Source organism: Neolamprologus brichardi, chromosome 22 (genome assembly GCF_056152115.1).
Source record: "Neolamprologus brichardi isolate AB-2024 chromosome 22, ASM5615211v1, whole genome shotgun sequence".
Taxonomy (NCBI): domain Eukaryota; kingdom Metazoa; phylum Chordata; class Actinopteri; order Cichliformes; family Cichlidae; genus Neolamprologus; species Neolamprologus brichardi.
In genome coordinates, this window is record NC_142124.1 from 21,529,705 (window position 1) to 21,554,622 (window position 24,918).

The 24,918-nt window shown below is 41.4% G+C and overlaps 1 protein-coding gene across 5 annotated transcripts; it reads left to right on the plus strand.

Annotated features, from left to right (window-relative positions):
• The first annotated feature begins 5,382 nt into the window (after positions 1 to 5,382).
• LOC148096767 (cyclic AMP-responsive element-binding protein 5-like) lies at positions 5,383 to 24,567 on the plus strand. 5 transcript variants are annotated; one of them, XR_015717123.1, is made up of 12 exons: positions 5,383 to 5,427; positions 7,763 to 7,829; positions 8,163 to 8,256; positions 10,029 to 10,138; positions 11,444 to 11,700; positions 15,432 to 15,558; positions 15,822 to 15,893; positions 20,288 to 20,671; positions 20,758 to 21,021; positions 21,110 to 21,218; positions 22,741 to 22,944; positions 23,887 to 24,567. XR_015717123.1 is itself a non-coding variant. In XM_087835244.1 (12 exons), exons 2-11 carry the CDS (start codon positions 7,776 to 7,778, stop codon positions 22,875 to 22,877), a joined length of 1,608 nt encoding a protein of 535 aa, XP_087691370.1. In that variant the 5' UTR covers positions 5,383 to 5,427; positions 7,763 to 7,775; the 3' UTR covers positions 22,878 to 22,891; positions 23,887 to 24,567. The 5 variants fall into 5 exon arrangements, 4 of the variants coding, with proteins under 4 accessions (XP_087691370.1, XP_087691369.1, XP_087691372.1 ...); XM_087835244.1 differs by having other exon boundaries at positions 22,741 to 22,891; XM_087835243.1 differs by lacking the exon at positions 23,887 to 24,567 and having other exon boundaries at positions 22,741 to 23,641.
• The last annotated feature ends 351 nt before the right edge of the window (positions 24,568 to 24,918 follow it).

Sequence of the window (24,918 nt, forward strand, 5' to 3'; positions counted from 1 at the left end):
AGAGAATGCACAAGTCAGTGAATTAAGATCATAAAAACAAACTTTAGCTTCTATTTCTGCTTCTAAGAAGTTGGTCAAATTGCATTAATAAATACAGCATGTCCTTCACATGATCAGTGCCAAACTTTTAAACATCAACTTGTGTGTGCTTATTTTGTAAGCTAGATATCAAAATTTCAAACTACCTCTCAGTATAATGGGCCCACATTATCCCTTACAAACATCTTTGTTTACAGTTTAATGGGTTCTGGTCAAACTAAGTACTTATAGTGGGTTATATACAGTACTCTACATGTATATTACACTGTCTTTTTAACTGATAAAGACTATGTCTGTTACACCTGAAAGAAATAGTGCACACACAGGCACTGATCAGTTCTCTTTTCAGCTTTTGTCTTGATACATTATTACCTATTACCTTGCAGGATTTAATAAAACATAACAGATTATGGCAGCTTTCATATACTTCTGGTGAATACAATCTGGAAACTGAAGGAGCCGGAATAAGTCATGAAGAGAATAGATGCTGACTTCTTCTTTATATATTCATAATGGTAAATACCTGTCTCCAAGTATTTACTTTAGCAGTGTGCTTAGCGTAAATGTCTGCTGTATTTCTTTTTTAATGTATTTTATGCTGTACGTAATCCCTTTAAAATGTGTATGAAATGTGCCATAAAAATACTTCCCTTGCCTTGTGATTTAGCTTTAATGGAACTGATTCACTTATTGCCGTGTCGTGGGCTAGAGCCAACAGCTCACATGTTTCTAAACCATGTCAATGCTTTTGTCTGAAGGGGCTTCAAAAGACCAAGATGTGTGTATGTATAATGACATGGATAAGCCTTTGACAACAGAATCTATGACATCCATAAAATTAAGTGATTAATGTTACCCTATAATGGGCTCAGTGATGAGAAGAGTACCGCGTAGCTTTGTGTGCAGTTCCCAGAGAGAGGAGAATGTCCTTAAATCACTGGGGCTGGCTAACCAGAGCCGGCTGGCCTGTGTTGGACCTGTTAATCGAGCGTTAAAATGGACTGTCATAAACCTGGCCAGTGACTTCAGCAAACAACCTTAAGACCCGGAGATACTTTTTTTTTCCTGACTGCTCTCTGTCTACTCTACCAAAACGAGACACAGTAACTAAAACACAAAATATAAAATACACTGCAACAGCCTTTGAAAGCAAACATGCCAAAACACGGTGGCGTCACCAGTGCACACGCATACACACACATGTACAGTACATGAATTCGGTGACTTCATCAGCCCAACACAGATGTTCTCTCTTACACACAAGCATACAAAAACACACTCGGGATTAACACACTCATTACGCACACGTGGTGTATCAGAACTGTGAGAGTGACGCAGTTCCCAGCACCATTACGTAAATGAGAAGTGGTAGCATGTGTTGTAGAAAAGGCGAAGGGAGAAAGGGAGATACACGTCGAGAGTTTGTGGTGCATGACATCACCTGTTTTGAGGCCTGTGGGTGGCGCAAAATCTTAGCTTACAGTTTGGGATTTGGAATTATCAGACACCCTTTTTTTCTCCTTTCTTTTACTTCTTTTTTCTTTTTTGCTGGAAATGAATAGTCCAACAAGTGCACGGACCAATGCCCAACACAGTTTGCAAATACACACAGAACAAACACAGGCACAAACATGCACACACACTGGGGCTCTGTTACTATGTGGGTCTGCATGTGAGGGATGGGTTGCATGTAAATTTAACTCACTACATTACATAATCAGATCTCTGCAAGTTGCATACTTTTTAAAGTATCTGTTACCAGTTAGCTATTTTTTAAGTGCACCTAATAGGAATAGTCAGAAATCAACCATGCATGACATGCATAGACTTTGCCAGCTGAGCCAGATGTGTAATGTAGCCGAAGTGAGGATTAAGCTACCTAGAGATGGAGGTCAGAAAGTTTGTTTTACCTTTAACCTGAAACACCATATTTTTTCAGACTGGGTGACATCAGGCTCTGAGTAGGCAGCTCTCTAAAGCTCCCAGACTGGCTGTTAAAAGCCAAGCCGGGGTGAAGGTGCCAGATGGTAATGGCTGGTAGAGCCCCTGAGTTATGGAGGTAGCTGTAATCTCACTGGCATTGTCTGCTTCAGGGCACCAGCCAGAGACTTCCTGGCTGCCGTCATACACTTTTTAGTCTGCCCGTGCACTGTTCACGGGCATGTACATCTGCTGTAAAACATCCCTTATCTTCGCTGAAAAACAAAACTCTGTGACTCACATTCACATGGGGGAAGAGAAGCTCAAAACACAGAGTGACATCATCACAACTTCCTATTTCTACTTGTTGCCAGGGTGATGAGAATTTGCATACTGTAAACGATTGGTGGATGATGAGTCAGTAGGGTTTGGTCCCATTTTGCAATTTAACTATAACAAGAATCCCCCTGTTCAGCTCCAGCCTGGCCGAAGCACCGGAAAAAGCTGACCAAACATGGTTTAGCTAATGGTAATGATTTGTTGTGCTTTTGTTTTGATGACATTTTGATGGGATAATTTTTTTGTATTTATTATAAACAACAGTTGCCCTTTTTAGGCAGTTTCTCTGATAAGTATGAAAAATCCATCATCCTAAAATGCCAAAAACTTTCAAATGATTCATACACTCCTTCAGAATAACTTTTGAAACTGTTCTTCCATGGATAGATAGACAGAGTATGACTCTTTGCCCTGATAATCACATATGACATCATATCACCAACACAATGGCTTCCAGTGTGCAGTAGGTGATGCTAACATTAAACGTTATCTATAGCAGTGTTTTAGAGGCAATAATAAGTAACTCAACATGCTTTAAATCTTAAATTTACATTTATATTTCTGTTGCTTTTGTTTATTATTTTCTCAAGTTTATTATTTTACCCTTGTTTTAATTAGGTCATTGGTGTAAGGGACACACCTTTACATATGCTTTACAAACGAGTTCAATTTGATTGTTGCTTATGTTTAATTTGCGTTATACAGTTTGAACGTTCACTTTAAACCTCAGACCTAAATAAAGCCATTAGCTTTAGTGATATTTAGGTCAGCAGAATGACCTTCAAAAAGAATTCGAGGTCTCATGCTATATAAATCAATTTACAATCACTTTCTGTTTAAAGATGGTTCTTCGTTCCCACTGTCTCCAAGTCCTCATAATGGATTATTATTACATTATTAGTTTGTTGGGGTTTTCTCTGTAATATTGTCTTTATTGTCACATTTTATTTCTTGTTTTATTATTATTATGTAATAGTAATAATAATAATAATATCTGTAAGTCTATGTATACCAGATGTATGACCTGGACAGGTTTTTTAAACTCTCACATTTTCAAAATGAAAGTACTCAACTACTTCTAGAAGTTTATTACCATGTCTTAAGCTGTCGTATTTTAAAAATAATGCGTATTATTTTATTTTTTTAAAAAAGTATAACTGGTTTGCACATTCACCTTTCAAACAAAAGAATCCCAGGAGGGACCACAAATCCTTATGGCTTTGGGTCAGAGGGGGCATCCGGCGTAAAAGCTGTGCCAAATCAAACATGGGGGGCTACCCGCTGTGACAATCCCTTGTGAATAAAGCAGCTGGTTTAGGTCTTATCTTTGCGACAGAACTTTTAGTGTTAACTCTGCAGGATATGAGTCTTCCTCTGCCACTTTTCAGTCTGGGGTCCCGCAGGGCTCAATTTTAGGGCCTTTGCTTTTTTCATTATATTTACAGCCCCTGGGAACCATCCTCAGAAGGCATGGTATATCCTTCCACTGCTATGCTGACGACTGTCAGATTTATCTGCCTCTGAAGCAGAAAGACACCTTCTCTATTAAGCCACTTCTAGCATGTCTAGAAGACATTAAATCTTGGATGTCCCTAAACTTTCTAAGATGTAATTCAAGCAAAACTGAGGTGATTCTGTTTGGTCCTAGTGGACCTTGTGAACCCTATGCTATTGATTTGGGAACCCTGGCAGAGTATTTTAAATCTGTCGTTACAAACCTGGGTTTTAAGATGGACAGTGATTTTAAATTAGACAGTCAAATTAGGGCTACTGTCAAGTCCAGTTTTTATCATTTAAGGCGCTTGGCAAAGATAAGACCTATTTTATCCAGGCCGCATCTTGAAACGGTAATCCATGCTTTTATTTCATCTCGTTTAGATTACTGTAATGCACTGTATTTTGGAGTTAGTCAGCATCTTCTCTCTCGTCTGCAGCTGGTCCAAAATGCTGCTGCACAAAGTTTAACCAGAACTCGTAAAAGAGAGCACATAACTCCCATCCTGGCTACACTCCATTGGCTGCCTGTATATCTTAGAGTTCATTTTAAAATTCTCATGTTTGTTTTTAAATGTTTAAACGGTCTTGCCCCAACTTACCTCTCTGAGCTTCTGCATCCTTACTCACCCCCCAGGTCTCTCAGGTCAGCTGACAAGCTGCTCCTGGAGGTACCCAGGTTCAAGAGAAAGCTCAGAGGGGACAGGGCCTTCTCTATTGCTGCTCCTAATCTGTGGAACAATCTTTCCCAGCACATTAGAGAGGCCCCTTCACTGTCCACTTTTAAAACTCATCTTAAAACCCATTTTACTCCTTGGCTTATGACACAGTCTGACCCTGATTTTATTGTTTTAATTTAATATGCTGATTTTATTGTTTTAAATGTCATTCTCATCATCATTTCTATACTATTTTATTATTGTTTTTGCTATTTGTGCTAATTTTATTATTTTAAATGTCATTTTAATAATCATCTTACTTTTTATTTTTTAAATATTTTTTTATTTATTTGATATTATTTTTATTATTATTATTTTTTTTATTTCTTATTTTTTAACATGTTGAATGTATCATTTGTATTTGACAGGATGTACTTAACGTTTCGTTGAAATCACTTCAGGGTTTAGCTTTATTTTCAAGCAAATATTCTCATGCCGTTGACTGTCAAAAGTTCTGAGAAGAAGAAAAAGACCCGGAGGCTCTCGCTCATTTGGACACGTAAACTCGATACAGACGCTGGAACGTCCCGTTTCAGACACACACCAAAAGTGGGGACAGGATAAAAAATAAAAAAAAACAAACACTTAACTGGGTCTCATCCGCCCACCCGGTCTGCCCCGTGTCCCGTCACGTTGCCGTTGGTGTGTCTACCCGGTGGGTCTGTCACTGACTCCGGTCCAGCACCACGCTGCTGCTGTTGCTGCTGTTCCGTCCCGTCCCCCTCGCCGTGTCGTAACCCCGCCCCTCTCAAGCCCTCTCTCCGTACGGGACCGCAATGATTTAGAAGTTCAGGAATCCCACGTGACGTCACCGGGAGGGTGATGTAATGCTTCTGTAAATAGAACGTATTGTAATCTCGCTCCAGTCCAACGTGGTTCCTCTCTGGAGCGCCGCTCGTCTACTCTCTACTTGTAGGTAAGTCTTTTACTTCCATTCACAAAACTTTTTAGCTCCGCGGCAACCGCTCTCCCGATACTGTGCCTTTATTATTTTTATTTTATTTAAAAAAAAATTATTTTGACGGTTTAAAAAGAAAAAGGAAAGAAAAGTTGACGCCGGAACTTTTTAGCGAGGTGTCCCGGTGAAGTCTCATCACCCAGCGGAAAGGTTGAGCGCTCCTGTCTATTTGGGGGGTGTGACAGCACTCTCTGTACAGCTGTGCCGGGCTTGTTTATGAGTTGAACAGGTTCCTTTACGGAGCGGTAGGAGGAAAAGACAACTCACACACACACACACACACACACACACACACACACACACACACACACACACACACACACACACAAATACCGGTCATGTTCTTGAGACGCAGGCAGTGACCGTCCGGAGGACTTTTTGGTTAAGGACCGCGATTTAAATTGAGCAGAATGAGCTCCATGCAAACTGCTGTCATGATTCATCCATCAGATACGGGGGACTTGAAGAAGTGTAGTGAGTAACTAAACCTGGCACCTTTTTAAAAATGATTTCTTTGATGCTTACAGGTGATATTAAAAGTTGTGCGTGTTTTTCTGTGAGTCATAGTAACCGAGCGTAAGTGTAGAACAATGACAGTTAAAAAATGAGGCGGGAAAACTTTTTTTTTTTGTTAATGTAAATCCTGTCTTAAACTGACAGTATGTTGCCTGGTCTGTTGTTGAGCTCATCCGTTAAGGATGACGTCATTGCGCATTGAAGTGCCCGCTCTGACAGAAGGTTTTGCTGGAAATGTGCTGAGTCTGCTAATCTTGTACAAGAGCAGAAAGAGGGGGCAGAGGGGTTACAAACTGGATGCTGGGCTTTAAATTTTTACATTTGTCTGTAAAATGTGAGCTTATGAAACACAGTACAGCTGACTGTGGCACGCTGTTACATACTGCTGATACATAAAACTACTAATAAACCTGCTTTCTGTATTAGCTGAGAATCCAAACCTTAAATACTCTGATCAATCTCCGATCTTGCTGGAATTTTGGTGTTGTGATCACCTAGTTACTGGTTTATTTTCAAGCACACAAGCACACGCACACCTATGAAGTCACCTCTACTTGCCTGGGGTTGGAAAATGGGGGCTGAGGCAGGTTCAAACCTGTCAGGAGTAGGCCTGAAGGGCAGCCCTCCCTTTGCAGGCTCCCACCCTCATTCCTTCTCTCTTCCATTCATTGTGTCCTCCTCCTCCTGCTTTCCTCTCCCTCTCTCGATCACTGCCACTTGCCCTTTCCATTTTCCTCGCCATCAACCTAATGTCACTCTCCACCTCCCACCCGTCCTCTCACTCAAACACACATACACACACACACAGACACACTTTCTTTCCACTTCTTATGGATGCCTTCACTTTTGCCCTCTCTTTCCCGACTCGTCTCTTCAGCTCTCAGTCTTTCCCATAACATCAGCACGTGCTTTGCTGTCTTCTCATTGCTCTCGGCTCACGCGTACACAAGGGGTGGGGGAGTGTGCAACCTGTGAATATGCTTCTCATAACCACCATCTCCTCCCACAGCAACACTGGTAACATTTGTTGACCCTTGTCACCTGTTGTCACCTGGCTGAGGAATTGAAGACCTTCTTACTTTGTGCTTCAACAGCAGTCTTCAAATAATTCACAATTGCTCCACATTGGCGGCTTAATATCCTCGCAGCAGAGGCAACTGGGTCGGTTCTGGGTTGGCACTGCAAGCTGGTTTATTACTGTGACTCTCATCAGCATTTGTGTTGATAATTTTATCCTAGTGACTTGATGTAAGACATGGCGAGCACTTATCCTTTCATCACACCAGTATTATTAACTGATACCCCGATGAAAGCCTAATTGTAGCCTAAAACAATTGCACTACACTTAGTCCCCACTCCAAGTGAAAAGTAAAGCTCCCAATGCTGGAAGGCTTTGATGCCCTTCTTGTGTTTACATGTAATTACTAATGAGTAATGAAAGGCTGGAAAAAACATGGTTTGTACGCTATAGGGCTCGTCCTAATAAAAATGAATACCTAGTGTGTGCTCTCACTCCCCGTCCGTTGGCACCAAAGGGATCATTTTCGTCAACTTAATATTGTGTCTCAGGAAGAAACATCCATCATCTGTGGCAACTATCTCATTACACACGGCTTCCACAATAAAGGCACGATAATAGGTGAACAGTATGTGAATTATCCGTGTAAATACAAAACATAAAACAGGGAACCTCAGGCTGCCTGCTGGGTGAGCTCATCTTAGCTGTGATCTGAGACTGCAGGTAAATAAATTCTTCTCACTTCTTCTGTCTTTGCAGGCTTGTGTATGACATGAATGACAAACAGGACAGGCCATATATGTGCGGCGCCCCAGGCTGCTCTCAGGTCAGTAGAATGCTATGTACGTGTGGCATTACAAGGACTGTAATGGTCTTTTTTAAAAAAAAACCCCCCCCCAAAAAAAAAAAACCCAGGATGTCAGACTTAATCATCAATGAAATGAGTAACGATCAAGCTGTAGAATATAGGAGGAGTTGCTGATAAATACAAATGTTTTTGAAGTGATGAATAATCTAAAATACTTAACGGACTAAGAGCATCATGATGTCTTAGTCAGATTAAGAGGTAATCAGCTGCTTTAACTGAGAAAATCATCCCGCGTGTCACACAGTTGCACGCATCCCTTCACATCTCTCTTCCTGTGTTGGTGTGCTGCAGCGCTTCCAGTTAGAGGAACATCTGATCATCCACAGGCACAAGCATGAGATGACCCTCAAGTTCCCCTCCATAAAGACAGATGCAGCATTCACAGGTAAGGAAGAAAATGAGCTTCTCTGAGATTTCATCCTAGTCTCCCAGTGACTGCATCTCCTGGCTGCACATGTCTGTGGTGAAACTTCCTCCTTTTCAAGATCAGTGCTTGATTTTTTTTTTTTTTTTTAAAAAGATGACGATATACTATACAGTATAAAATCAGATAACCCACCAAAGCAAGCTTCCTTCCCTCAGACAGACAATATGCAACATGAGACAATAGTCTCATGTTGCAGCATGTACAGTATACTCCGTCAGATTAGAGCCAAAACACAGATAACAGCACTTTGATTTAAAAACGTGGAGAGTAGGTGCACCGGTCTCTGCACGGCCCATGTAAAACACAGTATTTCACTGCTTCTAGAGCTCATGGTTTTAATTTAGCACAATTTACCCATCATTTAAATGTATATTAATCATTACTGTGCTCTGTATTTACAACACAAATATTCATGAGGAGTGAAAATAAAATTCCAAAATTGTTTCTAATTCAGTTCTATGCAACAGACTGATAATAGCAGCAAGACTGCCGAACCTTCTCCGATTGTTTTAAAAGCACTGATATTGTAAAATCATCCTCTTCCTATTTTTTTAAGGATGTTTTTTTCTACAAGAGGAAAGATAAGGATTCTTCCTGTTTCAAGATCTGCTAAGTCAGAGAAAATTTCATTAGCTTGTTTTGTGTGTCTGTGTGTAGATTCAGTGTCCGGTCATGTGTTTCAATGGCAAAAATAAGAATTTAGGAAAGGTTTGCTTTTTAAAAAAGGTCAGCATCTAACAACAGTTGACAATTTCACTCAGACTATATCAAACACATTTGCAGTGATTTCCAGGGAAACAAATGCCCCATTAAGATTAGTCCCATTGTGAACGGCTGTAAAATGCTGATTCTGCATCTAAATTAACTTTGCATGCCTCACATTTCTGTGTTATGCACTAACTGCTCAGGCTACAGTAGTAGTATTAGTATCTTTAACGTCAAAACAACCTCCAGACGATCATTTAAACACAGTTTTTAAATATTGTGCTTCCACATTAACATTTCTGTGAATACATACTGACCATGAGCAGGAAGCAGTGGCTTGGCTGCTTGTAGAAAATATGAGTAAGTACGAGCCCCAATGCCAAAACAAGAAGAATTTCCACCTCATCTTCAGCCCGGACTAAAGCAACATATGAGCGTAAGCTGGCTTTTGCGGTGGTGTAGGAATCAATGCAAAGCAATACAACCAAAGTATTACTCCATCGCCAGTGGAAGCCGTGGTGCTGAGAAAAGTGTAGCCACACAAGAAAGGTGAAATCATAAAAGTCATGGAAGCCATGCTGCGATGTTTTGGCTTCATTTTTGTGACAATTTTGGAGGCGAACGTGGCTGTTGGTGTCAGTGTTTTCCCCAAAGATTTGTCTGGATGTAAACACCAGCGCAAGATCTGGCCTCTGCAGACTCTCCCTCTGCACCTCCGTCCTGCAGCCTGTCACGCCTCCTGCAGGAACTCCCCTGTCAAAACAAAAACCCTCATGTGACCTCTGACCTCTATGTGTTTAGACGGCTCAGGGAGAGACAGACTGATGTTATCAGACAGAGACGGAGAGCTCAGCTGAGAGGAGACTCGTTCCTCTTCTTCGCATGACGACCTGCACCACTGTTAATTTAGAAAGCAAAAAAAGCTTAAACTACAGTCTGTTTTGGCAAGTGCTTCAAATTTTTTTAAAAAGCAAATCCGTTTTTTTTTCCTCTCTTTTGTTACCTTTTGGATGCAATGACTCTAGACCAGACTCCGACGCCGACACGATTTCTGCAGAACTGCGAAGAGGTTGGTCTCTTCAAGGAGATCGAGGAAGAATTTCTTCAAGCACAAGAGGAGGAAAACAAGAAGCAGGTAAGTCTGACAAGTTTTTTATTATCATATTATTTTATTTCACTTAAAATAAACCATCAGTTCGAGTCTGACGTTAGCTGGAAAGAAGCAAGGATTAAGACACGATGCAGATCCGTCCCCCGGTGCTGCTGAGAGTTTATGTTTTGAGTGACACTTGTTTGTGAGGGAGTCAGGCCCGGTCAGACAGCTGCAGATATCTGACCTGCTGCAGGAAAGACACACCGAGCGATCACATTCTACCCTGTAAATTAAACAGCTAGTCGTCACACTCAGAGACAACTAAACAAGTGCACACACTCTCATCGCTGTCACCACAGGCATTATAAGAGAGAAATGTGGCACTCAAAGCAATTAAATCAAAATTTTTGGGAGAATTTTGAAAGAGCATGTATAGAGAGTGGTAGTATGACGACCGGGGGGGGGAGCAATGGATTTTGGAGGCAAAGACAGTTCAATTCATTGTTATTTATATGGCACCTAGTCACAGCATCACTCACCTCAAGACTTTAATGTAAAGGCTCTACAATAATAGAGCAAAAAACCCCAAATCAGATGATCTCCAATGAGCAAGCACTTGGTGACAATGGGAGGGAAAACACACACTTTTAACATGAGGGAACCTCTAGCAGAACTAAGTTCAGAGGGGGGCAGATTGGGGGTGGCTGAGGGTAAGGGGAGGGAGACAGGACAAAAGACATGCTGTGGAAGAGAGCCAGAGATTAATAATAACCAATGATTTAATGTACAGTGGTGTATAAACACGTAGTGACTGAAGAAACACTCAGTGCATCATGAGAGGGTCACCTGATCCAGCCCTAACTATATATTTTATCAAAAAGGAAAGTTTTAAGCCTAATCTTAAAGATAGGAGCTTGTTCCACGGAAGAGGGGCCTGAAAGCTGAAGGCTCTTCCTCCCATTCTACTTTCAAGTACCCTAGGAACCATAAGTAAACGAGCAGTCTGAGACCAAAGTGCTCTATTGGGATGATATGGTATTATGAGGTCTTTAAGATACGGTGGGGACTGATAGACAGAAACCTTTTAAGTGATTTGACACATTTGACAGGTGAGTGTATATAAACAATAATAATCTCCCTGTGAACAGTGAAATTAAAGTTAATATAGATTATGCTTAAAAAAACTGCTCTGCCGCATCTCATGATGGCTGCCATGTGTCTGCGTTAGTGTCTAAAAGGACTTTGACTGGCACCGTAATCTCTGATCGTAAATGACTTCAATCATTTACTGCCCCACAAGTTTACAATGGTCTCAGCTGTTTGTCTTTTTTTTTATTCTTTCCACAGTCGCTTTCTCATAATGGGCCCTCCTGTATGAGCCAGCACCAGCTCAAACCCCAACATCAGCTCCAGCACCCACCCCAGCCTCAGCACCCACATCCCCAACCACCGCTGCATCATCCCCAGACTCATGCACTGCATCATCCCCAGACACATGGCCCCATGATGGCCCCTAGCTGCAGCCTGGCCGCCCAGCAAGCCCTGTCCTCCTCCCAGTCTGGATCAGTCATCACCCAGGCTACCTCCACCCTAACACACTCCGAGTAAGTTCACACACATGCGCACACACACATTTACCTACAGGCATCGAAACACATATATGTGTATGTTATATTTTTCCTACATCGCACACGCAAACACATTTCCTTTTCTCATTCTTTCTTTTTCCTCCTGTTATGGACGCATTATAAATCATTCCGCCGCTCACAAGCTGGCGTTTCCGCTGCATAATTCATCACTTCATTAACGAAGTGAGAGGAAGAAGCAGGAAAAAAAAATTATACGTCAGTTTAGTGAGAGAATTAAGTAACTCCAAAAGTGATGAAGAACCACATAAAAAGCCACTCAGTCCCTTAGACGTTACCCACCCCACCGTGCAACTACTGTCTCTGTTACATGTCTGCAAAGACTCAGAACCAGAGAGACCGGAGTCTCTCAGCGCCTGGGCAGCTTCCTTGGCTCCCTGGTTATCACCCAGTTCTACAGACAGATTAGAGGAGTTCCTGTCTTTCATCTAACCAGCTCCCTGCAGCTGCTCCCACTCCTCCTAAAAGGCCGGCTATGAATTTGTGAAACCTAGTAAACAGTCCGCCCTCACAAGTTCTCATAATACACACATACAGGGTTCATTATGTATTCTGCTCTTCATTATGCTGTATATTTACAGCATTCTGTTTCAAGTACTTATTTAATTGTTTACTGACTAATATTACTTGCAACTTTAGGTAATACAAGTAATTTTCATCTCTAATTTCATAAAGAAAAATGAACTCATGTCTGCCACAGCAACATAAATAAATAACTTCACTTGTTTATAATAACGTGTATATCAGGTTACCTTAAAAATGAAACTTAAAAAAACTGAACATTAAACTGTTTATGTGTAACTTTGTATTTAAAAAAAATTCACATATGTCTTTGTCTGCCTCTTAAAAAATTTTCAGCTAATACAAGAAATCTACCCTTTTCAGTCAGCTTTAATCGCTAACAGAAACAGTGTACCTCATATTCTGGGCAATAAGCACAACATGAAGCCTACAGCTTTATTGGGACTAAAGCATTTCACAGTTAGGCCGGTGGATTATCCAGATTAACTCTGTGAATGTTTCTAGACAGAGAAAATGCTGTTGTTTGTTTTACAGTGTAAACTTTAATTGCTTTAACCTCTAAGCTGTGGTGCTTTAAAATAGGAAAAACTGGAATGAGAACATTTTTGTATGTGACTTCATTTGAAAGGCATCGGCCTCTAGTTTCTAAACATTTGCCAGTTTAGAATGTGGAGGACCAAAACCTAACCCTAACCTTACCCGTAATCCTGTAATAATAATGATGCTAATAATAATAAGCATTTTTGGGCCTGTTTGTCTTTATTCTTGTGCCATCAGTAATCCTACAGGTTTATTCTGTGACCTTAAAGGGAACCCTACACTTAACTTAAATTTTCCACCAGCTTTGCTCAGAGTTAGGAACAGACAGTGCTTTTAATGCTTGAGCTGTGGAAGTGCCTTCTCCTTATTGTCAGGTCAGTTAAATCTGGTAAAACTTTGGTATAGACTAATATATAGCTTTTGGTTATAATCCCTGTTGGTTTCAATGATCTTTTAATTAGTTTTGTTTCTTATATTGCTTCTTTTCCTGCTCTTTGTTTTCTTTCTAAGTGCTGCATAGATAAAGTTTACTCACACTTACTCTCTAGGCTGGCAACGACCTGACAAGAATAGCCCTTTACTGTCATTGTACATGTACAATGAAAACAGCCCACCTATAAATACACCTGTACGGGCCTAGGCACACGCACATATTTCTACAAGTTGGAACCATTTTACATTTGCTTGAGAAGATTTTGACTAGTTTTTCTTTTTTTAGTGTAACATTTTTTCTACCAGTCCTAGTTATTACAGCAATGTCATTTTTGCATTTATGACTATTTTAAGGCTTTATTCATTCACAGGAGAGCAGATGTGTGATATTCTGAGATCAAACTGGGCATGTTGTGATTAAAAAAAGATTTTTTGTGTGTTTTCTGGGGTTTAGTTATGCTAAATATAGTAAATAGCGATTCCTGCCCAAATGTCAATCTTACATAAAAGTGCCTCCATCATCTTGCCCACCGATGGTTTCTGCTTGCAACGCATACTGTAGACAAACAAAAGGCTGTCAAATCTGTTGTTGATTAGATGAATCAAGGTGCCACAAGTGAGTCAGTGACATAATTAGCTCCAAACATCTGTCCAGGCTCAGACAGGACGTGACAGGACAGTGGGGAGCGAGCTGACAGTCATTTATGGCAGCATTAATCAGTGCCAGCTGAATCCAGACAGCATGTTAGTCAGTGAAACCCGCTAAGAGTTACTAAGTGAACTCTGGATCGGGCGTCTGGCTGTTTCCCCAAGTGTTTACCACCGGTTTCCATAGTGACCTGGTCTGAGTGTCTGGCTGCTGGCCTGGTAGAACTGTTGTGGTTATGTTAGGAAATGCTGTTTTGGTTTGTCTGCGCTTTGTTGTATTCTAAAAGGGTCGCATACCCCCAGATTCGGTGATGACATCATTGATGATGACCTCAGCGTGGCCATGCAGGCCCACGCTGTCCGACTGGCAAAGAGCCAGAGGGGTTAGGTCAGCACATGGCACCCTGGGTCTCTGGATCCCCCCCGCTCTGATCTGCAGGCTTTGCGCCTCCCTTTCGGGCTGTCCTTTTTCTCCACGTCTTTCTTTTCTTTCCATTTTTTTTAACTTCATCACTCTTTCTCTTGTCAGCGCTTCACCTCAAAACTCTGTTTACAGCTCTCTCCTGGCATACAATAACACATCAATCCTTTTTGATCACATTGGAGTGTTTAAGGGCTCTCAGAGACTCCTCGGTAACATTTGTTTCTAGTGGTTGGCGGCTTTGATTTGCCAACTTGCCAATGTTTTGACACATCGGCCTCTGAGACTTCTCCACCATCCCAAAACAATGAGGCTCAGTGGAATTTAGGTTGTGCTACTCCCCATGTCAAAAAAGTTCAACAGCAACATCTTTGCCTAGAAAACTTAATATTCTGGACAATAAGCAGAGCACCCTGTCAACAGTTTCGTAAGGGACTATTTTCTCCGTAGAAAGTAGTTCCAGTAAAATCTGTTAAATGTATGAAATAAACAGGATGACTGAAATGCTGCTTCTAGAAAGATATACTCCTGCTTTACTTTAGGAAACTGTGCCAACTTGTTGCTCAGACGAAGGTAAGCCAGCCAGCTAAAATCACTTATCTTTTCCTTTTGAAAAAATACTTGAAGTAAGTAGTAGAAATCAAACATGATGTTAGTGCAGCCAAGTTACCCTCACCTGCAGTGGTAGCAGATCAGCTGATCTCAGTGCTAGCCTACACCATCAGCTGATGGCTCAGCTGATACCCTTGTAAACATTGGGAGGGCTATTTTAGCTGCTGTAGCACATCTGCAAGCCACTTTGCAACCCACCTCTTCCCTAGCTCAGTGGCATATCTGTTGCCACTGATACCAGCTCTGTTTTGTGCGAAGGTCCTACACATTAAAGTGCAGGGAGGTCCCAGAACAGAGCCATTCTACTGGCTTTATATGCATTTTTTGTTTGTAGATTTGGATACAGCTTCCCCTAAAAATAAGACGATATGATCATTCTCACATCTCACCTCCATCTGCCATTAAGACCCAGCTATAAATGTTTCAACTTGCACCTCTCTCTGAACCTTGTTTTATGAAACTTTGGCTGTGGACGGCTCTCTAGCATGACCCGTCTCTATCGCTCTCACAACAGGCTGGTTCCCGGGCCGCTGTCGTGCCTCCTTCACATGCGGAACAGACACAGGCAGCCGCTACCAGCCTCCTTACCTGGCACCCTGCCAGACCCCGCCATGCAAGGGGCATCTGCTCAGCACATGACTGTAAGTATGGAAGGGGATGGTGTTGGTCATGTTCCGACTCCCACACATTCAAACACGCATGCCTGATGATTTATAGATGCAGGTATAGTGGACCCATGACAGGAAAATTCACTTTTGTGGATAAATTAATCAAAATGTCAAAACTCCAGATGGATGTGACCTTTGGGGGAACTCTTCATACTTGAGGTTTATGTGGATACAAGCTGCTGCTTCCCTTTGTCACAGCTGAAAGATTCTTTTTGTGTCTACTGTTTCTTCTTCAGATGGAGAAGCAGATGTCTTGTGCAATGGGTATACCGGCTCCTGTACACAACCCCTCCTGTTCTTCACCCCAGGTAGGTGATCATCAGTCAGTCTGACTACTTTTCCCACTATTTCCATTATTGGAGCTAATAACATTATATTAGCATCACACTAATAATGCATTACACCACAGCTGTTTATGAAGAGTGGATTTCTGCATGTTTTATCAACTCCCAGCATATTATATCTTATCCTAACGTTTTGGTTGTCTGTGGTTCAGGAGGCAGAGTGAGGTTGAGTGAAGTAAGCTAACAATTAAAAGGTTGGAGGTTCAATCCCAGTCTGCACTTTGAATCCTTCTGTGGCAGGATTCTGAACCCTGCTGCACTCGGTGTGTTTTATTGTTAGACAAAGCACTTAGGTGTAAACTAAAGTGCTATATGAATGACTGATTGGGTGACTGAGGCTTATAGTAAGCTCAGTTATAACAGAGATGTCCATTATGTATACCCTTTACCATCATGCTCCAGTTCATAACACTGTGTACCATCATCACTCAGAACATCCGGTGCAATATTACTAAAGTCTGTAAAGTAGGAGTGTGTTTGTGTGTGTATTATAACTTATACTGATCTCATATTTTGATATCTTTATATTTATATATATGTATTTGTATATATGTTTGTCTTAACTCTATGCACCACTCAGAGAGTTGCTCCAAATTTGGTTGTACACCTGTAGAATGACAAATAGTCGCGTTCTATTCTAATCTGTTCTATAAGTGGCTCAAAATGTGGGTGATTTTTCAATAAAGACAAATTCATAGTGTTATGTAACACTTAAAAAAAAGACACCCTGCCTCACCTTCTGCCTTTGCCATAGTCCTTTCTAATCAGGACAGACAGGAAATAGAATGTAACTCTACCCCCAAACACACACACACACACACACACACACACATTGGACCACAGGAAGTCACAATCTACATGCTCCCCTGTGGCTTTCTCAGTTGTTTTATTTCTCTTGCGTCAACAAGCGTGCGATCTTTTCGCCTGCATCTGGAATTAATAGTTAAAGATATTTTGCTATCAAAAGCAACTTCAAAAGGGAAAACTGTGAAATAGCCCCACACACACAAACACACACACAGGCATGGACGCAGGTTGTGGCTTCTTGTGGAGGAGCTCGCATACAGAGTGGCAACTGAAAAGTGGTTTCAGATTGCGGAGCCACTCAGGTGGCAAGTTCACTTCTGACCCTCTTTTCTTACACACTCTCTCACACACACACACACACACACACATAAAAGTGTAACCGCTGACCCAACACATTCTTACCTTACCTTAGCTTTTATTACTGAAGCAACTCCTTACTTTAAACCTTAATCCTGATGCAGAATCTTAACCCTCAAACAACACTTTGACTTTTTGTCTGGTTTGTAACACTCACCAAGATGCAACACATTTGTTCCACAAATGTCCGCAGTGGACGCAAAGAGGTGGAGTGAGTCATCTACAAATTGGTTTGTCAGTGGTTCAGTCCGGGATACTTATCCCCCCGGTGCATCTACTGGTGTGTGAGTGTATGTGTTATAGGTAACGTTCCTAAAGTACACAGAATAATGTGCTGCATGAATGTGTGTGTGTGAACAGGTGAATGTGTCTTGTAGTATAAATCTAAGGAATTATATTGGTCCTCGGAAAGGTTTTTCTTTTTCGAAACAGGCCTCCGGTTCTTTAAAACATCAGAAAGTGTGTTAACATGCCTCTGTTGTACAGTAACGCTACACTCAGCTCAAGTGGAAAAGTAAACATTTGACAAGTGGATCAGTGTTTCGTGTACAGTTTTGTGTCTTCATTCACCGATCCCTTCAGACAGAAATATCAACGTGGTGTGTCATCCAAGCCAAGGAGACCCATGATGTAATCGCCGGCCTCAGTGTCAGGGTGTTTCTATCTAGTAAACACAACTGAAGGACTCGTGTCCCGCTCTATTTAGTGTGTGTGTGTGGCTGTGCGTGTGTGTATGACTGGCAGCCTGGCTGGCTGGTAAAGCTGGCACAGACAGCTCAATGACCTCATCCTTGGCACCAGTTAAATGTGCTCTCTTTTTACTTCACTGAATGGTGAAGAGAGAGAGAGAGAGCGAGAGAGAGAAAAATCTGCTTCTTCTCTTAAAGAAATATTGTGTAACAGGGAGCAGATAACAGTATTGCCAGGGAGGGACTGGAATGGGGGGGGGTGATGTCATGCTCCAAACATGACCTCTCCCTCTCTTGCTTTTCTCTGCTGAGTGTTGGAGAAAGGTGAGATGAGGTTTAATTTAGCTCGTACAGTCTGTTTAGTCAGATGATACACGGGAATGATAAAGTGTGAAGGTATCAAGCTGCAGACGGCAGCATTTATTGGAACACGTTATCCCTCTCATCAACAGTTGTCTTCGCAGTTGCGGACGCTGAGGAGAAGTGGCGCGGATGGAAAAGAAGGAGGGTTTGACCCGCAGATATTGTTTGCATCGAGGTGCAGTACCTCGGGACGCGGCTTGAAGTGGCCCGTTGCTTCAAAGATTACCTGCTGTTACTAATTTAGCAGGTGTTAAGGATAAACCATAGACTGAACACTATTACTCAAGTCTTTTGACTGTAGCCACATTTTTTTTTAGTTTGGAGTCTAAAGTTACCATATTTGGGGAAAGAAAGTTGAGTTCTTAGAAGGCTTTATCCATACACTGTATGGGTGAACTGCACAGCCACAGATGGCCGCTAAATAGTAATTTTCTTGCTATGATATATAAAATGAAATGTAGGAATTTCAGGCCAGTAGTGGAAAGAAAAACAGCTGTCTCACTTGACCTTTGTAAACATTTTCCATTTGAGTTTATAGACTCAGTATATGCGCCATACAGATAATTAAAAAAATGAGGTCGGCTTCATAAATCTTGATCATACTATGGTTCAAAAGACCACATTGGCTATTGAGCTGACAATCACAAGTCAGTAGCCAATAGTCAGACCCGCCCCTCTCTTTCACGTCCATTCTTCACAAGCAAAACACCGTCGCCCGCTTGAGGCTTCAAAGCGGGACCTCAAAGCAGTGTGTGACATTAGGGCAGCTACGTCCATCTTTTATACTGCCTGTGGTTCTTATCTACCTCAGATATTATGATGTCATCATATTGCCTAGCAGCTACACATCCAAAGGGCTAAAATTATCAACTTGTAGTGTTTATGCACTGATAACACCTGATAAAAGCATCGTATCATTTTAATTTCACAGAAGCATTATTATTTTTTTCCATGCACTAGTACTAATAAAATACTAAAAGAAACCCTCACGCAACAAAGTGGAAACAGTCACTTGTTGAATTGCTCGTTTGTGCCATAAGCCACACAACAATTGATAATTCCATTAAAAATGCTCAGTCCAGAGGTCCAGTTCAATGACTGGCCAAAACTGGCCACTGTCAAACTTTAAATGTGTAATTAGAAGAATGACAAAGAAATGAAACTGCAATACAATTTCTATTACGGGAGTATTCACAGAGACCAAAACCATTCTTCCAGAAGAGTTTAATCTTGCTTTTTAATGCTGTTAAGTTGGGTGTTTTAACATAGTCATCTTTCCTTTTTGACAAAGCATATAGTCAAGGATGGATCAGGTCACGCTGAATCCTCCTTTAGTTTCACTGCAATAGCTCTAGGCTGCTGGGGACTTCCCAAGTGTTTCTTCTTCACCGTTCCTATGTGTTTTCACACACTCTGCATTGAATCGTGAGCTATTATTCATCTCTGGTTCTCCTCCAAAGTGTGGTTTTGTCCTGTCTTCCTCCCCTTGCCCCCAACTGGTCACAGTAGATGGCCGCTCCTCCCCGAGTCTGTTTCTGCTGAAGGTTTCTCCCTGATAAAAGGGAGTTTTTCATTCTCACTGTCACCGAAGTGCTTGCTCATAGGTCATCTGATTGTTGGGGTTTTCTCTGTTTTCTTTGAATTATTCTAGGGTTTTTAACTTACAGTATAAAGCACCTTGAGGCAACTGTTGTTGGGATTTGGTGCTATATAAATACAGTTGAACTGAATTGAACAGTTGTCTGTTGGGATTGTCTCACTGTGCAAGCCAGCCTCATGTGGTCATTTGAGGAACTGCAGTTTTACGGCCTTTCCATGTGGTTATAGGGCTTCTGAGCATTCTGTAACATATTGACCATGTAAGGGGTAAATAAATATCTTTATAATCCAACATGTAAAAGAAAAGGAAAGTCTTCCTCAGTTGAATTCATGTTAATTGTTTGTATTTTCTTAATCTAGTTGCTAGTATATACTTATTATCCTCTGAACACAGTTCTACAGGCTGATATCAGAGTGGATAGTGGTTAGATCTCTTCAGATTTCTAAATCATTGCACATAGAAGTGATAATAATTTAACTTTTTAATAGCATCACATGATTAATTAACTTGTTCTTTTTTGTTTATTATCTATTTCTGCTCAGAGATCCAAGCAGACATTGGGCCACCATTATCAACAGCACCACCCAGGAATGATCACCATCAATAACAATGTGCCACCCATGGGCCACATGATAGAGATGATGCCACAGCGTCACCAGACACCTCCACTACAACAACAACAACCACAACAGCACCACCACCACCATCATCATCATCCTCAGCCTCATCACTCACAGCTTCCGCCTGTGCCTCTTACCTACCAACAGCGGTGCCATGCTCCCCACCCACAGCATCTTGGAAGCACCCAGAGCCACCAGCTGCACCAGGCAGGGAATTTACCACCTCACGCTCAGGCTCACCAATCACCGCCTTCACACTTACACCCAGGCTCACCGCCTGCACCTCCACTGTCTGCTCCTGCGCAGGTATAATGCTTTATATTTAACAATGGCTGGGTTTTTTGTGCATTCAAGCACAGTTACTTGAAAAAGTTGTTGTTTTTGTTCTGCAGTTATCACCAGTTGCACAGCAGATGCAGCCTTCCCAGCCATCTCACACTCATGCAGTGCAGGCAGTCGGTAGCTGCAGCGGAGGTGGTGGAGGAGGCGGAAACCGTCGAAGGAGGACAGTAGAGCAGGACCCCGACGAGCGAAGGCAGAAGTTTCTGGAACGTAACCGGGCCGCAGCCACCCGCTGCCGACAGAAGAGGAAGCTGTGGGTGTCATCGCTGGAGAAGAAAGCTGAAGAGCTGACGCACACGAACCTACAGCTACAGGTGGGATGCGCTCTGCGCACAAGACACACTCACATCAACACAGCCTACACTTCGAGAGTGCTTACCATTTCACTGTGTTTGCTTCCAGAACGAGGTGACGTCACTGAAGTCGGAGGTGGGTCAGCTGAAGCAGATTCTGCTCACCCACAAGGACTGTCCTGTCACTGCTCGGCAGAGGGAGGCACAGGGGTACCCCAGTGAGTAAAACCCCCCTTCCCTGCAACCCTGTGTAGAAATCTCACCAGCTTTTCCAGATGCCTGACACCAGTCATCTCCATCCACCGCTGAGGGTGTAATTCACACATTAAACCTTGTGTACCCACAATTACACATGCACTCGCTATTACACAGGGGGTTCTTAAACTTCTCGAGGCCAAGAACCCCTAAGAGGGGAGAAAATGTCCTAAGAAACCCCTCATATTTTCTGATTTAAATGCAGCTATACCTGCTGACTTAATATAGATAATAATTAAAGCTACTTGCTAGCCCGCATGTTAAAAAGACAAGAAGCCGAACAGCTGGAATGGTTAATTACACCCTGAGAAAAGTGTGTGATAGCTGATGATAGACTGACGTGATGTGTCACAATCACATCTGATGGCGAGCTTCTGTCAGCCCAAAGATAACACAGGCAGGAGTAAATGTCCCCATCTGTAAATATGCACTTTTTATTATAAAATTATTTTTTTGCAAATTATTTGCCCTTTGACTTTTGGATGCAGACACCTGGTGCTCCCACTTTGAGAACCACTGCTCTACACACCGAGGACCTTAAAGTGGACCTATTATGCTTTCTCCTATTTTCTGTCATATATACGCACTGTTATTAAAACTGGTACCAGTTTTTTTTATGTATGTACATGTGAGCAAAGAATTTGTTTTTTCCTCATAGACATGGATCTGTATGATGTCAAAAGAGGGGATATCCTTATGTGGTTATGTCAGGTATGCAGCCATGGCTGTGAGCACAGAAGCCCCACCCAACCTGCTTTTCAAATCTTCTGTTCTGGTCACAGCAGTTGTTTCAGAAAGCTGACTAAAAAGGGGAGGGAGACGAAGGGACAAACAGGAATTATCATGCAAAATGAGCATAATAGGTCTACTTTAAACTGTGTCTTAAAGTGCTAAACAAACAGCACAAAAGAGTAAAGTAACTCTTGCTTTAAACCCCGCTGTGTCCAAAAAAATTAGCAATGCACTTTTGAAGAGATCAGGGTGAAAAAAGCACTGCACTCTTGATTTAATTTAAAGGAATATCAAGTTTGTCATTCTGTTTTAATGAACCACACCGCAATGGTATTTGAGATAACTTGTAGTACCATGCTACTAGCATTGTTTTTGCCTTGCATGAAGCTAGCAGGGAACAAGTTGCCTTTCTTGCACTCCACAGGCGGCTTCAAGTTTATGTCAAACAGTGACTGAAACTGACCTGTAACGAAAGATATTTAAAAAGTGAAACGCTGTGGCCTAAGCAGACAAAGACGTATGTGTCAAGAGTTTCATAGAACAAAGAGAGATGCAATATTGGCACATTTCATATTCATATATTTCTACTGTTCTTTATACATGTATGTACAGTATTCAATTGTTAAAATAAAGGAGCTATTTTCATTTAATCTCAAATGCCGTGGCTTTTTATTTGATGCCCACAATCTCCAACACCAAAAAGCAGAGAGTCAGCACTTTATAAGTGACTTTGACAGCTGTCTCTATGTCCAGCTGCAGGGGTGAGCCCAGGAAGAAGTCCCACCCCTGCAGGTCCTGGGTTTGATCTGCAAGCCATCCAACATAACAGCATCTCCACTTCCTCGACGTCTGGAGGCGATTCGGGCCACGACCTCCAGCCCGGACACTAGCCTGCAACGTATAGGTGAAATCCCAAACTGGATAGGATGAATTTATAAATCCACGTGAACGCTTGAGGTATTTTTCAACACGATCAGCAGATTTTCTGTGAGAAGATCAGAAACACTTACTGAGAGAGAGATCTGTCGCTTCATTTCTCTAAACAGGTGCATAAAATGCCCTTTCTGAAAGCCTTGTTAAAACTGTGATTTTTACATGGCAACTGGATCCTGTGTTTATTCAGATAATGTCTGTTTTCTTTTGACATGAGCCTAACGTTGCCTCCTACCTACTCGCTATGCACACACACAGTCATGACACATCTTTTTAGTATCATTCTCTGGCATATCTTGCACTAATTCAGAAAAAGAGACTATAACTTTTTGTTTGTTTGTTTTAATTGGGCAGCTCCAAGTGCACCTTTTTCCATTTTTGAGCAGAGGCAGCTTACCTTAAATAACACAACAAAGTTTTTGTTGTTTTGGGTGTTTTTTCTACAGGTAATTCAAATTATAAGATAAATGTTTTATCCTAAAATTTCCCATTTCATTGATTTGTAAATATTAGTTAATTAAACCTGCAACTGTGTTGGAAAGCCACTGAAAACAGTATTTTCTTTAAGGCACTTTTTTTGTGACTGCCCTGAGTCACTGAGTAATTATAAACTACACTTCATGTCTCAGTCCCTGCTAGTTTAATTTAATTTACAAAGAAGTTACACTTTTTGTACTGTAAAGACGCTGACAATCGCTGTAAACCTAATGCAAAAATTAAAAAAATATTATTCTGGTATCTTTTTGTGAATCATTGAAATGTGTTTTTACAACGTCAGATCTGTCAGATTCATATTTGTTTGCATTTAATTTTGGTCAGCTGGTGGCTGTGAGCAGTGAGACTGTGGTTCTGTACTTGCGGTGCGGTCTATCCTGCCATCTAGTGACTGTTTTTATTAGTGAGAGCAAAAATAAGAGTAGTCATCAAAGTGTAACCAGGATTGTTTCTGTCTCGTCTCATACGCAGAAAGAAAGACTTAAGATGAACTTTCTGCATGTTCCTGTGGAGATGTGAAGGTCAGCCCTGTGATGGCCTGGCTACCTGTGCAGGGTGTACCACCTCAAAGTCTGCTGAGATCCTGGATAACTGGGCAACTACTAACAAAAGTGTCCCAGACTTCAAAGGATAGCTCTCCCAAAATGTAACCTATTGTTAACCAGTTTTTGAAAATATCAGCCACAGACATGACTGGCTTCTCTTAAAAATAGTAAAAGTAAGCGATACTTTTCTTGTGATGCTTAAAGTCCCCCCAAAATGTATTTTACTAAACTCTTTTGAGGATTTATGACCTAGTTACTCAAATATATCCACAAGCTTCGCTGTGGGGTCGTTATGCATGCATCTATCCATGACTAGAGGCGCGAAGTCCACACTAATACGCTAGCTCCAAGGTTATTATAGTTAACTGAAACTAAACTAAAAAATAAATATTATTTAAAAAAAAACCTTGAGTTGACTAAAATAAAAATAGAAACTTGCATTTTGAAAGAAATTAAAGCTAAGTGAAATGATTTTGTGAACTTGGAAACTAACTGAAATAAGATAATAATATAAAGAAAAGAATACTAGTTTCAGTATCTTAAAAAAAAATGTATTATTACAACTTGCCTGATGAGTCATTCATGGACATGTTTGAGACTCTGGATGTCTGCAACACTGTGAGTCAGCTGCTTTCAAGAAGTTATGCGTTATTATTGTAATATCTGTACTGATTTTCCCAAATCTTGTGTCTAAACATATGCCTGCCATATTCGCTTCCATTATAGTCAATGGAAGGAACCTACTTGGACTAAAACACAAATAAACAAACAACCAAAAATATGACAGACAGGCAAGTCGAAAAATATGCAGTTTTGATTTTGGCGTGAACTGTCCCTTTAAGGTCAGCTGACTGACTGTCTGATGCTATGAAAAGTTTGTTTGCAGACAATTGTCAATATGTGTGTGTGTGTGTGTGTGTATGATTTGAACTGAATGTAGGAGGCACTCCACCCTGTA

Bases quoted from the DNA above. Each gene is read 5' to 3' on its own strand.
- LOC148096767 (XM_087835244.1), top strand. From the start codon at position 7,776: ATGAATGACAAACAGGACAGGCCATATATGTGCGGCGCCCCAGGCTGC. The intron at 11,701-15,431 runs GTAAGTTCACAC...CTCTCACAACAG, and splicing joins TCCACCCTAACACACTCCGA to GCTGGTTCCCGGGCCGCTGT. The intron at 15,559-15,821 runs GTAAGTATGGAA...TTTCTTCTTCAG, and splicing joins CATCTGCTCAGCACATGACT to ATGGAGAAGCAGATGTCTTG.